Source organism: Candoia aspera, chromosome 7 (assembly GCF_035149785.1).
Source record: "Candoia aspera isolate rCanAsp1 chromosome 7, rCanAsp1.hap2, whole genome shotgun sequence".
In the NCBI taxonomy this organism is placed as follows: Eukaryota; Metazoa; Chordata; class Lepidosauria; order Squamata; family Boidae; genus Candoia; species Candoia aspera.
This window is the reverse complement of record NC_086159.1, coordinates 20,646,069-20,662,479: the sequence shown is the minus strand read 5'-3', so window position 1 is coordinate 20,662,479 and position 16,411 is coordinate 20,646,069. Positions and strand designations below refer to the sequence as shown.

At 37.6% G+C, this 16,411-nt stretch overlaps 1 protein-coding gene across 2 annotated transcripts in view; it reads right to left on the bottom strand.

Moving 5' to 3' along the window:
- BRAF (B-Raf proto-oncogene, serine/threonine kinase) overlaps positions 1-16,411 on the bottom strand; it is a 70,360-nt gene that overhangs the window by 12,829 nt on the left and 41,120 nt on the right. The window contains exons 10-19 of one of the 2 annotated variants that reach the window (XM_063308782.1): positions 15,815-15,934; positions 12,238-12,374; positions 11,809-11,926; positions 11,018-11,102; positions 9,456-9,632; positions 5,664-5,710; positions 4,719-4,837; positions 4,040-4,171; positions 2,286-2,420; positions 860-1,013 (exon numbers count right to left, since the gene is read on the bottom strand). In XM_063308782.1, coding sequence (XP_063164852.1) covers positions 860-1,013; positions 2,286-2,420; positions 4,040-4,171; positions 4,719-4,837; positions 5,664-5,710; positions 9,456-9,632; positions 11,018-11,102; positions 11,809-11,926; positions 12,238-12,374; positions 15,815-15,934 — 1,224 coding nt within the window. The remainder of the gene's footprint in view (positions 1-859; positions 1,014-2,285; positions 2,421-4,039; positions 4,172-4,718; positions 4,838-5,663; positions 5,711-9,455; positions 9,633-11,017; positions 11,103-11,808; positions 11,927-12,237; positions 12,375-15,814; positions 15,935-16,411) is intronic. The other variant, XM_063308781.1, reaches the window with a different exon arrangement.

Below are 16,411 nucleotides of genomic sequence, written 5' to 3'. Positions count from 1 at the left end.
TTATATTCCACCTTTAAACAACTTTTAAAGTTTACCACTCTGCTCTTACAAGACTATTTTACCCCATTATGGGCATCACTGTTTTAATACATAGCAGCCATTTCAACACACAACCATACAGACAAAAGCAAGACTCATCTCTGTTTTTTAAAGATCCCTTCAAGTATATTAGGCTCATGATGCTCTACACACCTAAATGAACTAGTGCAAAGGCACATAACTGGGGTTACTTCAAACAGATGAAGGTAGTGTTAGCCAACATAAGGACCAGAACAGAGGCAATATAAAGAAATGTCAAAAGAAAAAAAAAGACCTCTGTATTAAGAAAACAACAGTTTTGAGCGAGCAGGAAGTTAAAAAAAACATGCTAGTGGCCAAAGTCTCAATGTTCTGTGACATTTGCTCACCTTTGTCCAATAAAACAAGAGGCACCTGGTCTTTATACTCTTTTGCCTTACCTTTTTTGCATTGCCATCAATATTGCTGATCTAAAATTGTTGCCATCTGATGACAAACAAAACACTTTAAGATGCAAACGTAAAACTCTACTTAGAACCAAATTAAGCTATAACAATAAGACCAAGAAAAGAAAGAAGCACTTTTCACCTATGATCCAAACATAAATGGGTGCAGATTAGTTTTCGAGAATGTTTTTACTGAAGAGTCATTCATGAACCTATTTAGGATGGCAATTCTGAGGGCCATCTGTTGCCAGCAACAGTTGCTAATCTGGGCAAATTGAAGGCCCAGGATTAGATAAACCCTTATTCAGTCAGTTCACCTTTGTCAATAATTTTAAACCACTTAATGGAATTAAAACACACATTCTCAACTTGTTTTCAGTTTACCAAAAACCCACCGTATCCCCCTGCCTGGATAGGTGTTTTTGGAGACGTGCAAGTATACAAGCTAAAATCCTCTGTTTGGAAACCAGCCCGGTTCAAGGAGGGTTCAGATGCGCTGCGGTGAATTTTTGGCAATGACCGGGCCAGAAGCTCAATAGATGCAAGGATCTGAAAACGAAAGAAAACCTAGCATTATCTATGTGGAAACAAAGTTGCAATCCTGCTAGTTGTACTGTCCCTTTTCAACGAAACATCAAAATCAAAGGCTTTTGAGACAGCTTACTACTTAAAGCGTAACTGGAATGCTACAAAGACAAAACACAAAATGAAGCACTGAAGCCATTTAAAAGCTCATTCCAAACAACCTCAAAACTGTAATTGCTGTTTTTTATAAGGATTTCACGCATAGATATTTCACAGACTACAACATGGTGAGGATCCTAGGCATTTTACTGAAATGTTGAGTGGAAAAAGTGGATGCAATTAAATTTCAGTCTGACTGTTTTCTTCCCAACTCTGCAGGATCTCCAATAGAATCCAAAGGATTCTATCTTGTGGTTCTTCCCTTTGGGATTGATTGTCTAGCATTAGATAGGAAACATACATCTTCAGGGTGGAGACAGATTTGTTTGCTCAAAGCAGCCTCTTCTAAATAGAACAGGACTTGAACTACCAAGGAGGGATTAGTCAAAGGTACAAGTCAGACCTGTTGAGGTTTTCCTACTAACAGATTAAGCTACTATTATACCTAATCATTTGGCCGGGTGAAAAGGTTGCAAGTGATTGTCTCCTCTCACGTGCTTCATGCAAATAGCCTGGGGGGAGGGGAGGAATCCTGCCCGGACTTGTCTTCTCACTTCTTCTTTTTCTCTCTGCCGGCATGTAGCAAGCCAGGTAGCTCTCAATGAGAGCTAAGTCCTTTAAATGTTTTGCTTTTGTTTTTGCTTTCTGTAAATAAATTATTTTTATAGAAATGCTTGGTGTGTGACTTTGTTGACCTCTCCTGGGCTAAAGGCTTTCCCAGCATCTGCAACAAGACCTTGGTTCCATTATCATGCAATCCCATTCTTCACTACCATTGGACTAAAGCTGCCAGAATCCCAGTAGTAACAGAATAAATTTAAACTAGAGAACCCCATCTATATATTTTTAATACTTTGTTCATGGGCCTATTTTTGGCTGGAGATGTTGTGAAGTGCAGGGCTTAATATTACCTGAATGGTATGGATACTCTGGGATGAATGTGTGAGAGTTCTCCTATTAATATAATCATGGACTAAAGGGGTATGGTGCTGACATATCAGTTGAGAAGGAAGTCCAGATATTTTGTGCCTGTTTTGTCTTCCAATAGGCCAACCTAACTGGGTGACATCTGGCTGCACTGTCAACTTGTTCTTCCACCTGTTGCTAAATGCTAATTCAATTATGAGAATGTCTTACCTGGGGGAAGAGGGGCCGTTCATCTCTCTTTTTTTTCAAGCAGTCTGCCATTAGTCTCTTCATGGCTTTGGGGCAATTGCTTCGCACTTTGCTGAGATCCGGAGAAAGATACCCTCGTCCCACCATAAATATAATCTTTACAGAAGGAAAGAGAGAGTGGAAAAGGGAAAACTAAATTTCATCTATTATGATTTTTAATATGGCTGTTCAGCAATCCCGAAAAAGTGCTTCAGAATGCACAGGAGTGTGAGTTTGGTACCTGACCACAACAACTTAAAGCAACTGCATCTTTTCCTGGGAAGTTTATGCTTCTACATATCCCAAAGCACTTTTCAGACAATGAATCCAAGCGCTGCACAAACTTAAAACTTTTAGCCATATTTCAAAACTTCAGTAGAACCAATTTAGTTCTTTTCTATGTTGGAAGATAAAAGGCTAACACAAAATGTAAGAGTATCCATCAATTTTAGTTTTGCATCCATTGCATATAATTTCCAAAGTGGCATTTGTATTGAATACAGTGCTCCAGGGTCTCAATAATTCTAGAGAAGCAAAGATGGATACCAAATTGATCTATGCTTTGTCTCCAGCAAATACAATCATTGAACCAGGAAGGACCATTTAGGCCATAAATACCCATCCCTGCTCAGTAGGTATTGAGCAGAAAACATTACCAAACATTACTAAGTGTCAAAATTACTGCTTCTGCACTTTCAAATTATGTGTCTACTTGATACAGTTACACAAACAAAATATACTGTACTACTTTTCAACAATACTGGGATTCACAGTTACTTAAAGTAAAACCTATGTTGTTGAGCATAGTCACTTGAATTTCAGGATCTTGTTTAAGAAGCAGGTAGCATGCCCAACATTACTAATCATTTTGGAAATTTTCTCAATTTCAAAAACCATTTATCATTTGGTATAGGTGGAGGCTGCTATTGTAACAAGCCACCTTTCTCTCCCCTGGCACACTGAACTAATTGCTCTGTTCATTAAATTTGGAAATCATGTTGTTCACTTATCATATGTTCGAAGAAAAGAGATCTACAATTCTGAATTCCTAGACCTCAAGATGACTCTTCAAGTACCCCAAGGACCAAGATCATAAGCTTAATTCAAAGATACATTAAAAATAAAGTGATGGACTATTTCTCTCTTGATTTCCTTTTCTAGGTAAGCTTTCCACAACTTGGTACCAGATTCTAGCTAAAAATCCTGGGAGTTTTGGCTAACATATCTAGCAGGTACCCATTGGGGAAAGGTATCCTTGATTTTTTTTTGGCTAATAGAATAACAAAGTTATCTTAGCTGCACCCATTTCTTATCCTTCCCCCAGCATATTTGAGAGCTATCCCATTTTCTCCACATAACCTTGAAATCTGTAAATGCATGAATAACCCACATAATAAGCTACATGACTAAACTATAGCACTGATTCTCAAGTGAAGAAAGGAAAACTGCATGGAAAGTTCTGAAGAATGGTAGGATTGTCAACTGATTAAAATTTATCACATTATTCTGTAACAAAAGACATACTATTCTCTGACAACAGACATTTAAGTCACCTGACATATCAACAGATTATGCTTTACTTAAAAAAACAAGATCTATCCAAAATTGAAAGCAATGAAATGTGTACAAGACAGTACTGCAAAGGCTGAAATAATCTGTCCTTACCACAGTACCACATGAAAGCACAAACTAAGTAACTTAGAAATAACAACTTTCCCAACCCCAACTTGCCTTACCTGGTCTCTGTTGTTGATGTTGGAATATGGTAACTGCCCAGTCATCAGCTCATAAAGGACAATTCCGAATGCATACACATCTGACTGAAAACTATATGGATTTTTATCTTGCATCCTAATAACCTCAGGTGCCTGTAATATAGAAAACAACTGCTTTATTCTATTGCAGCTGCAGACTATATCTCTATACCTCAAGTCCCCAAACATGAAGCTAATATCTAAAAGGTTAACTAAAAGATTCCAGTTTGTAACAGCCATATATTTAACCTCCTGAATCCTTGAATCATTAATAGCAAGTAATTCCTAACCAGATACTGAGTCGGCCAAAGTGTATGACATACAGTCATGACCTCCTTTCATTGATTCTAGTAACTGATAGCATTTCATTGATATTTAGCATAAGGACCTAATTAATTATGAGAGCTCACATGGGAAGGAACATTACAAGGCGTCATTGGACAGTGATGGCACTGAGGCCTCCAGCTAGAGAAGAAAGTCCTGGATAGAAAGCAAAAGGTTTTCATGTGTGGTGGTATTCTGTTACACAACACTGGAAAGGCTTGGGCCCAGCAAAGCCAAGCATTTATCTCCATCATAAAGACACTGCAAATGTGCCTTCCTCTACAAAAGGGATTGTGCAATCTGGGTGAACAATTCTGAAAATACTCCCTTCACCTACCATCCACAGAATTGATCCAGACAATTGTTCAAACTGATGGGATCCACTCCACCGTGACTTCACTGTTGCTAGACCAAAATCACCTATTTTTACTGTGAGGTCTTCATGAAGAAATATATCTGACAGAAAATGTAAAGGAAAAAAAAAACTAAGCAGGATCTGACCTGGCTGGCAGTTGGATGGGAGGCCACCAGGAATTCAAGCTCTATAGGGGAGAGATGAAAAAAAAAACATCCTGGAAGAAGACAACAGCAAACTACTTCAATATTGTTACCAATGAAAGTAAATGGTTATGTTCATGAAGTCAGCTAGCATCAAACTCAACTCACAGGATTCATTACTATTTTAGCTTTAAAAGCATGTATCAGACCACATTATAAACCAATGAGCAGCTGAGAGGACCTTTAGACAGCATCTCTAACATTAATTAATGATAAATTAAAGCGATGTGGTTATAAAATGGATGTCTGTAGAGATACTGAGACTCCAAAGCTTCTGGAGGTTTACATATATCACTCATTTGTATGAGAGATAGCTGATTTCATATAACAAAACATACTGGCATACAATAAAACACACTGATATATTTTGCCTTTCTGCATTCAAGTCCTATGACACTCTGCTCTAAGTTCATCAAAGGAGATCAATCAACATGTTGATTGTTGGATTTGGAATCACAAGAATGAACCAAAACTTGAGTTAGAATGGATGACATATGAATCTGGGTGCTCATCTCCAAACATATTCTGATGTACAGTAATTAGTTAGGCATAGGATATGTATTTGCTTTAATAATTAAGGTTGAATTGAGGCGAGTGACTGTTCCAATATTTACACATGAATCCTCAACTGATCCCAACTATTGCTTTTTCCCCCCTCTTCCTTACTTTACTCAAACTGAAGAAAGGAAAGTGAATGATAAAGGTTAGTGTTTTTAAAGGATACTATTACTCTTGAGGTCTCTGTGGATGATAGACTTGGCATGCAAGTAACTGCAAAGCAACAAAACAGGCAGTGAATTGACCATGTCATTTACTTAAGCAATTATCAAAAAGCCAGGTGAAATTAAGTCGTAAGAAAGACAATTTGTTACAACAAAGTAATCAGCACCTTCCATTCGTCACAATTTTAGACACTTGGGTTACGATCCTATGTTTATTTACAATGCACATATGTTGTGCTCTTTCTGCCAACTCCCTCTGGAAGGGAGAGCCTACAAGATGGACCAAGTTACAAGAGGTTGCCACATACACACCTTCAGCTATCTAATATAGTACTCCTTTTATCTTGTGGAATTAGGATTTAAATGTAAGCTACTCTGGGTGTTAATAAAAAGCAACTCATATAGATAAACTGCTAGAGAATAAGTTGCCAGAAAACCAATGTAGTTCAGTCAGATGGAAGCTTAATAATACTTCATCTGTCTGTCTGTAAATAGCACTTAAGATCTAACATGTCCCATCTCTGTATCATGATAGCAATCCACAATTCCTTGAACAGCTGCTTCAAGTCTTTCACAAAAACAAGGAATGTGAGAAAATGTCCTTCCTTAAGTCAGAATGCAGTAGAACAACTCAACACAGAGAGCTCATTCTTAATGCTGTAATTATGAATATTAAATATTAATGCTGTAATTAAAATATTAAAACTATGTGCACTTTTACATACTGATAAACAGCCTGTTTGGTTCCAAAGTCCCTAATCATCATTAGATGATGTTTACAAAGCATAAGCAATGCTATACATAATACCACTGATTGTATAATGAGCCTCTCCAATATTGCAGTAATCTATCTACAGCTCCTGACCCATTATTTAGGTGCTATTGCTTTTATGACATGTTGGATAGCTTGGTGCTATTTCTGAGCTGTTGTTAGGCAGAGATAGAACATATGCAGACTTTTATCCTAGATGTCTTCAGTTCAAAGCTAAGGTGATGGGACTCTTACGATGAAATAATGGGCATTGTTTGAAATAAAAGATGTGCTTGTTATTTGTAAAAAGAAAACCTATCCAAAAGGGTTATTAGAGGATCCATACAAAATATAGGGCTTCCCCAGTCTTGTGCTTTATTCTGCTCTCTTGCTCCCTCTGAAAAACAGTATGTTTCCTCTCCTGTACAGAACTATGTTAATAAGCCCACCAAAACCTGGTTCAGTACAAAACATGCTTCAGCAAAGGCTACAGTGGTTATAACCAACAGAACCACAAGACATTAGACTGATCTGCAATCCTAAGCAAATTTTTCTTCACTGAAGAAAGAGCGTAAGATACTCCAGAGAAGGAAAAGGCAGATCAACTTGCTACTGAATTGGGGCAGGCTCCTATAAACAGTCCATAATAAAAATGATAGCCTGCTCTGGCATCTTGTTTCCTATACCACAGTTAGATCCAGCTTTAATGCTAATAATTCAATCTCACCTGAGATCTGTGTCACATACTTTGGTGGTACTCTTTGTACAATAACCAGTGAAGAGACCCAGATTCTGTAATCTCTTACCCTTCGCTTGACTGGCTTCCTGTCTCAAGGGAAGAACTTAACTCCTCCACAATTCTTGAGAATAAAATCTGACTTGTGGATCTCTGAACTAGCCTATCTGCTTTCCAGTATTGCTAATTCCCTACTAAAGACTGTATTTCAGTATCAATCTACAAAAAAGGCAATATGAATAATCTGGTTAATTACCATATGATTACTCTGCTATATATAATTAGCAAGCTCTATGCAAAACACCTCTATTATAAATTTTCCAATTGAATGATTTTAGTGGCAAAACAATCAGGATTTGGACCTGGATATTCAGCTATTGATCAGTGTACATCTTACTGACAAGTATTCCAATTTCCCAAGGAAATGTCTCTATGCTGTCTTCATTGATTTGAAAGCAGCAGTTGACTCAATTCCCTGAGAGAGACTGTGGCCGAAGCTAGCCACTTGATCAATCAAATAGCACCTCCTTAAACTGATTGTGTTGTTATATTGTTTATGAAAATTAGTTGTAGGAGCATGGCAAAATGACTGCCCCTGTTTTCTATACTACCTAAAAGGAATATATTAGAACTGTATTATGGTCCTCTTCCTAGTTATTTTTTTAGGTCCAACACTATTGGACCTAGCAAAAACTGAATTTTCTCCTACAGGCCTATTTTACTGCATACAGATAATGAGGCTGCCCTTTCCGTGTTTCAAGTTGGCTTCCACAGGTGTCTTGGTGCTCTAGCATCTTTCTACTTTAGGGAAAAATTAGAAACCAGTTACTCTAAAACCAAAGATGCTAGTTTTACTTAAAAAAAAAAGAAAAAAAAGAAAGAAAAGAAAGTTATGTTCATAATGGAAAATTAATGGGAGATCAGTAAGGTAAGAACTTTAAAGCTAAAGTTTAAAGTCTGCTGCTATAGAGCCATTCTCCTTGTTTCTTGAGTAGCAGGAAATACACTTGCTTGCAACTTGATTGAGACTCTGCCTACTTGGTCATAACAAATACTTTGGGCTGAGACTTTGATCTGGTTTATTTTTTCTAACAATTGCATATCTTCTCTTTTGTAGTACCTGCCCTCTGGAATACTATCCTCCCAAAGGCTCAGGTTGCCCGATTCTGCATCCTTTAAATAGACCTTGAAGACCTGGCTTTTCCCCAGGTGCTAAGTTAGGAAGTATGTGCTGTCATAGGAATTCTATTAACGCATTTAGTATGTTATTTTCTGGGTTATCAGTTTCTTTTGTTTGCCTTATATTGTTTTTATCTTGTATGCTGCCTAGAGTCATTATGAATTGGGCAGCCTATAAATTTTATTTATAAATACATTTATTGAAAAAGAAAAACAAAACAAACCTGATTCATTTTGAGCTTTCCCCCTCAGCTGTTCTCTCACTGGGTCCAGGGAAAGCTATGACAGAGCTCAAATGCAGAATTTTAGATCTAGATGGCCAGGAAGATACACCCACAATTTCATACCTTTACTATGGAATTCATGTATCCCATTTGCCACATCTAGATATTTTTATATCTATATTCTCCAAGCTCCACAGGGGGGTATTTAGATTATCGTGAATTAATGCCTTGCCTTTGATAAGGTGATGGGAAGGTATTATAACATTCCTTAGCAAAGCTGTCTCTGCCTCCTCAGACACTGAAGTAGAACCTGTGATTCACACGCTATTGAAATGTCCTTTATATCAAGCTCACTGCACCTTAAGTTAGTGTGATTCAGTGATTATAGATCAGTTGTTATGAGATCAATCTGGTGCTAAACTTTTTAAAAAGATTGCAGCATTTCTAATTGTTGCTATTGCCATCAGAAGCCATTTGGTATGTTTAACAAACAATGAATTAAATTTAGACTCTGTTCTGTACTTGCTTTTTATGAAGCCTGACAAATTTAGCCTGTTTTTAAAATTCAACTTCTTTGATCTCTGTATAAGTTATTTGTCTTGTCACAGCAATCCTCGCTAGAAGATGTTGCTTTGTTCTGTATATGCTTGTAATGCTGTCCGAATGTTTATATATTATCTTTCTAGTCTTTGACCATTCAGCAATCAATCAATATATTGCATAAATTAAAAGCCTCAAACTTTTAATTTACAGATCAATTTCCTTAAACTCATCAACATATTTGGTTTTTTTAAAATATCAACTTAAACAAACATTGGTTGAAACTTCCTATGAATTATTCCAGTGTAGGGAACTAATTCAGGTTTCCTCCTCCATATTGCTCAGGAAATGATATCCAACTTACTCCATTCCTTGTGCTGTCTGGCGTGCAATATCAATCAGCTTGATCATTTCAAATTTAGTCTCAATGATGTGTAGATGGTGATAAAGACTGGACCCTTCACACCACTGCGTAACTATAGCCAGCTGTGGCTTTGTTGAATAACCCATGAAAAGTAATATATTCACATGTCGTGTTTTCCTATGGGGTTGGAAAAAACAGGAAAACTTAAAATTACTTGGGGAAAAAATGACAATAACATGCTATTCTAGAGAATAAACCTTTGAATTTGTGCTTAAATATCAAACCAGACCAAAAGTCCAGCATTTTGTTCCTCATAATGGCAAACTAGATGCCACTGGAATGGCCACTGAAGGACTCTAAATCATATATATACATGAAGTATGGAAGAATAAAATTCTCCTAGTGCTACCCTGTAGCAATGGAGTTTAGAAGCAGACAGCTCCCATTGAGCTCATCATTGTTTCAAGCCAACTAAGACAGAGATGACTGCAACATCCGGCAATAGGTACTACAATACCCAATACTGAAGGATCTAAGAAAAGTACCATTTTCTACTGTTGGTGAGTCAGCTACCAATCAACTGCAGTGAACAGCTGAATTCTGAGAGATGAAAGAAACTTTCTATCCATCACGCCAGACAATGTAAACTTTGCCTAAATGCTTCACGCTAGACCAGTGTTTCTCAACCTTGGCAACTTTAAGATGTATGCACTTCAACTCCCAGAATTCCCCAGCCAGCATGCTGGCTGGGGAATTCTGGGAGAAGTCCACACATCTTCAAGTTGCCGAGGTTGAGAAACACTGCACTAGACAAATGAAAACTGCCATGTTACTGAATATTCCATTCCATTTCCTCTCCTTCCTTGTTTGCCTTTTTCCTTTTCCAACCACTACAAACCATCTGATGCCCTTATTAGTGTGACTTTTCTTGTGAAGGAAGCCTGTTTAGATTCTTGTTTGTTTGTTTTAAACATGTGTGTCTGTAAATAAAAGGCTGAAACCTGCCTGGTATGATTGGACAAAGTGATGTGCTCCAGGTTCCCTTGATTAAACAATATCCTCTGCTGGGGCCTAGGAAGCATGCCTTCTCTATCACAGTTCATGCCCTCTGGAATAGCATCCCCTCAGAGATCCAAATGGTTTCCACCCTTAAAGTCTGGGCAAATGCCTGGAGTTGGGTGGCCTCTAAATCATATACAAACTTAAAACACCTTTCTTCTTGTTTCTAAGTAGCCCCATTTTTGTAAAATAACTGAGCAATCACGCCCTTAATTCACTGTTTAAAAAAACCCGATGGACCAGAAGGACAAGTTCAATTATTAGTGAGTACATGTCTGGGAGAATCAGGGGCAGGAAAGGCAGAGGTCATTTCTACTAATGCCACTCCTCCAAACTTTTTTTTTTCTTTTTCTCTAAAAAACATGGTGTCACAAAGTAGCAGCTTTCCCCTGTCCAGTGCCTTCCAGATGCATTCAACAATGACAACAAAACACAATGATCTAAGCCTAAAAGTTAGTGGCTTTTCTGGTTGTGTCATCTGTATGTAATTCATATAATCTTACCTGAGAACTCCTACTTCATTTTTAAAAGCCTGTAACTGCTGAGGGGTGGGAGCTGTAACATTCAACATTTTCACTGCAACATCACCTTAAAAAAAGAATTTTAAAAAGTGAGCTATGGATATTTTGCTTAAAAAAAAAAAGGAACATGCCACTCATAAAATGGTCAAGTGTTTCGTATACAATAGGACAATACTGACTGTTCCATAAAGTCTCATTATACAAAGCACACTCATCAAAAAAACAAAAAGCTACTGAAGGCTCACTTAAGATCTCCAACTGGAATTCTCTTCTCTTACTGCAAACACTTTATTAAGTCCTTTTCAATTTCTGATGTGATTTTACTGTGCAGCACAAAAAACAGCTGCTCAAGAAACACAAGCTCAAAGCACCATGGGAATATTTGTTGCAAGATTCCTGGATCCTAACAATTGCAGGTTAATCAGAAAAATCGTTTATAACCTGATGTGAAATACTTTGGGTAACTATTCAGAATTATAGTGTCCTAACAGCCAGGAAACACGCTGAGACAAGGAACTGGTCTCTAATATTTATTGCTAGTACTTAACAGGAATCCTAACAAACTGAAGAAGCATGGGAAAACCCAGCCATATAAACCCCAAAGGTTAAGGCGGTCCCGATCTTGACAGTCTGGATGGGAGCCCCCTGCTCGCCATCCTTACTCATGACATATAGGTTTATCAAAATCCTTAGCAATAGAGAAATCTGCTGAAGTTTCAGTATTTGTTTTAAATACTTTGGGTGAAAAACAGTCTGCTGCAGTAGTTACATACCGTGCCATTTCCCCTTATAGACCGTCCCAAATGAACCAGAGCCTATCCTTTGTCCAACTGTGATCTGACCATCTGGTATCTCCCAGTCATCACTTGAATCTCGTCGACCCAGAGTTTTCTGCAAGAAAAGCAAGTTTAATAATAGTTCTGTAAGTCTTAGTAAAAAACGTGTGTGTGTTTTCTTAATGTGAATGGCCTTACGTTTACACTTTTTAAAAGCCCCTATTAGTCCAAACCCACATTTTACAAACATAGCGCACCATGTTATACAGTATCAAGCCCTGAACATTTAAGGGGGAGTCTGCAAACACAAAGGGGAAAAGGCTGCGGGACCCCTTTGATCCCCTCAACATAGTTAGGAGACCAAGAAACGGCTTACATGGTGAATCTCAAATGGGTGCCAGTTCAATAAACTAATTTTGTCCTTACCATTCTAGTACGGTCTTCAGAAGATGACGAGGACTTCCTCTCCCTCTGAGGCCCTGGGGATTTCTGTAATGCTTTCACATTAGTGAGAGACCCAGGTAAAGATGCAGGTGGTGTGGCAGACAATCCTGTAGTTGAGCCTACATTTGTAATTAAAGGTCAAAAAATAGCTCCAGGTTTTTAAGGACTAAAACACATGGACATCACAAAACAGTAATTGCAAAGACTGTGTATAAGATGCAGTATTTCCAAACATAACAGACAATTAAGTGTCAGGATTAAGACTCGCAAAACAAGTGCATTTAATAAATATTTCAGGTGCAATTCTAGCTCAACTCAATTATAAAACTTTTACCAACATGTGGAGTTAGAATGTGGCTCTAATTCACAAAAGAGGAAAGAACAAGTTTGCACCCTACACAGTTTTCGGAAGTTGCTAAATTATAAAAAGATACTGGGCACCATGAAAAGGGAGGTAATTGGACTCAAGCTTACAGCAATTATTGGGCTTATCTTACTCTAGGGTTTGTCTAGAATTAACTCACTGTCTCTTTAAGCAAAAACCTTGCTAATTAAAATGTTTTGCATTCAGTTTGCCATTTTTTTTAAGTAGTACTTGCACACAATTTAATTTTGCTGACTTTCTGGGCTTGCTGCCCTTTAGGAATCTGATAATAGCTGGGCCTAGGACTATCTGGGTCTCAAATGAAATGATTAAGCTGAAGAAGGATTCAAAAGATCTGGAAAGGTCTGTGAATCCAAGGAAACTCTGGATTATTCTTTCCCATAAGAAGGTAGCCTTTGAATACTGCATGGGAGGCAGCTTAGGAAGCTGAGGGCAAATATCCTGAAAGTATCATCCAGGTAAACAGGTGAACATAAGCTGGCTGAAAACTATATAGCTCTACCATCCTATTTAAAAATGATGCTGAGCTTTGCTGCTTATAACTGTTTTCCAAAAGAATTCTAAGGACAGAATTAGCCATGCTGGCTGTGAGTTATGGGAGTTGTTAACTAAGATATCTGGAGCACAATAGGCTGGGAAAGGCTTTGTAACAGTTCTGTGCTTAGCAATGGTCTACCAGGACAGGGCACATCTTGCTCCATGGCTCCGGGACTTCTGTCAGCAGCAGACTATGCAAGGAAAAGATGCCTTCAGCAGCTTTACCTCATTTGTTGTAACAGGCAGGAAAAAAAAAATAGAAAAGTATTTCCATAACACTAATATGAGACTTTAAGAGTAAATTTTGAATATGGATTCTAAAATATTGTTAAGTACTGTTTTTCTGTGTAAAATTACCTTAAGGACACAACTACTATTCACTTATGTTGAACTGAATCACTACTGTGTCCAATGGGGCTTATTACCCCTTAATAGTAACAACAACTTTTTTCTGTCTCCTGCACTCTGTGGCAATAGCAAAGGCTCCTTACACTGTTTTTAAAGGACTCTCACTTGCTATAACATATTACTTTGCTTTCCCTTGGGCCTTGTTTTTATTTTTTCCTTATTTATTTAAGATATTTATTCCAAAGGGGAATGCTGTAAGAAGCCAGGTATACTAAAAGGGAAAATGCTGTGAATTTTAAGGAAAGACAATGGCGAAGAGACATTTTTATGGAGGCCAATACTGAAGGAGCTAAGCAGAAATTTAAAAAACAAAAACCTGAGATCTTTGTCTTATGTTTCTGACTGAACATTAGGAAAACTTTTTTCATTGGTTTCCTTTCCATTTCTTTTTTTCTTGCAACTTCTTCTAGCCTATCTTCCCAATGTCCATGTAGCAAAAAGGGCGCTTTCTTTCTCCTCAGATGTTTTCAGATTTCAAGAATATATCCTGTTGCCATACAGATTCTGATTTGTTATATATCTGTGTTTGTGTATGCTTTTTATAATTATAAAACAGGGTTTAGTGGAATTTAAAACTTTAAAAGGATGGTGGGGAAGAATATCTTTCTCCTTTCCAAATCATCTCACTGGCATTTAGAAGACAAGCTTAGTTTCCTAAGCAGCCATACTGAAATTTCAAGAAGAAAAGGATGTATATTTTGGAATATGATACCATACAGTTTTATCTATGCCAGCTTTCCCCACTGAGCATCTTCCAGATGTGTAGAAAGTATAACTCCCAACATTTCTGGAGAGCAGAGCCTTGGGCCACACTTTTTGGAAATTCTTGGAAACACAGCCCCAACATATCTGAAAGATGCCATGTTGATGAAGCTGATGTTCAAATGCTAAAACTATAGCAGTAAATAAAGACTACAGTAACTGAGGTCTGTTCAGATAATTTGTTAAATTATGTAACATCTTTTCCAACAGTATAAAACAGAAACATTTTAATCTATGACAAAACAGGAAGGAGCTAAGAAAGGCTTAAAGAAAGGCTATTCTTGGTTCAATTGTTTAAGCTGCTTTGTTCTAAAAGCTATTTATTTATTTTTAATTATGTAACTAATAAAATTAATAGCCTTTCCTAGGGAGTAAAAACCTTCAAAACAGTATACAAGTCTTTCTCTGTACAAATTGTAGTGCAGTACATCACCATATCAGCATCTTATGCTTCAGTTTAGTATCTGCACTACAGTTCAGTAAAGGGAAAAAACTTGTTTCTGTGTCCAGTTCCAATGCTGAACTGTGGTTCTGATGCTTTTGCCTGGAATAATTTTTTTTATCAACGATTTACTCAGGTCAAGTGGAATATTCTTAAATTTTAGTTCTCAAACTGATCTTGACTTTAGTTGAGATCTGCTATGCAGTACAATACATCCTTTTAGTCTCCAGATTAGTCACAGCCCTAATACATAGTTGATATAAATCATATTCGAGATAATTAACAAAATCGTTAGCAGAATCATTAGCTCTGCCACAGAACTTTAAAGACAGGGTTAAGTAGGATTTTGCTCAAGCATTAAGTTAAAACTGACAGACAAGAAAATCAGGAGTATCAATACACTCCTAAATCCTGCAGAGCCTCAAGATCATGCACAACAGTATGGTCCTGCTGGAACCCAGGTAGGGCTGTCAACTTCTGTACTGAAGTTCACTTCAGGGTCTGTGAATTAATAGGCTGGAGAGCCAGCATAATGATAAAAGTCTTATCTTAAAGAATATCTGCTTTTTAAAAAAGAAACCTGGCCAATTTGATTTTTCCCCTTTTGCATCAGTTGGCAACCCTACTTCAGAAAAATCTGAATAATGTTTTGCACAGATATTAAGTATATGCAGGACTTGTCCTGTCCTCATTTTCATACTATAACTCAAGACTTCTAAAACAAGCAATACTTCAAAAGAAGATAGTATAAAAACCTTATCTCTATAATGTAATGCTCCAGCAGCTTTATGACAGATGTCCAACACAGAATAATTTGTGAATTTAATAAGAGTGAGTGACCATAAGTGAAAAAGCACATTCAAAGCATTCCAGCCAGGCTAAGCCAAAAATAAATAAATAAAAATGACAATGTTTTGATAAACTCACACACTTACATACACACGCTGTGAGGGTGAGGCACAAACAGCATCTGTGGTTTTATTTAGTTTGATTTGGGTGAAAATGAGAAAGAAGAGCCCAACTACCTCTGAACACTGGGCCAGGCTCAAAATCAAACACTATCTCACTGGGGACAGAATGGAGGAGGGGACTGGGAGTCCGGGATTGGTATTTCCGAAGGCAGCGCATCAGCTGGTTCATAGGGGCTGTTAGAGAGAAAGAGACGGGCAGGCAGAGACAGGAAGACAGACACACAGAAGAAATGAAAGTCATGGGACATAACTGAGGTGCTTAGACTCCTACGCACAAACTGCTTATGATTTTGTAGGGCAGAAACCCGTAATTCCATTTCAAAAGCAAAATACAGCATATATTCAAAAGGTTGGGAATTGGTGCATATTATCAGAAGCCCCAAAGAGAGCCTGCTGACCAGAATTTAAAATGACAATAATAGTACACGACACTTAAATGTTGGACAGAACGGGAAAAACGGTTCCAAAGCCACAGCTCCCTAGACATATGCAATTGTCAAATGGGCAATGTAATGGGTAGTATTCATGGCTTGAAGTCATACCTGCGATCTCAGATTTGCAAAGTAGTAGCCAGTTTGTTAGATGTAACTGGGAAAGCAGGGAGGGAGAAGAAACAAAATCCTGACTAAAAACTGAGTCTCTACTAAACAT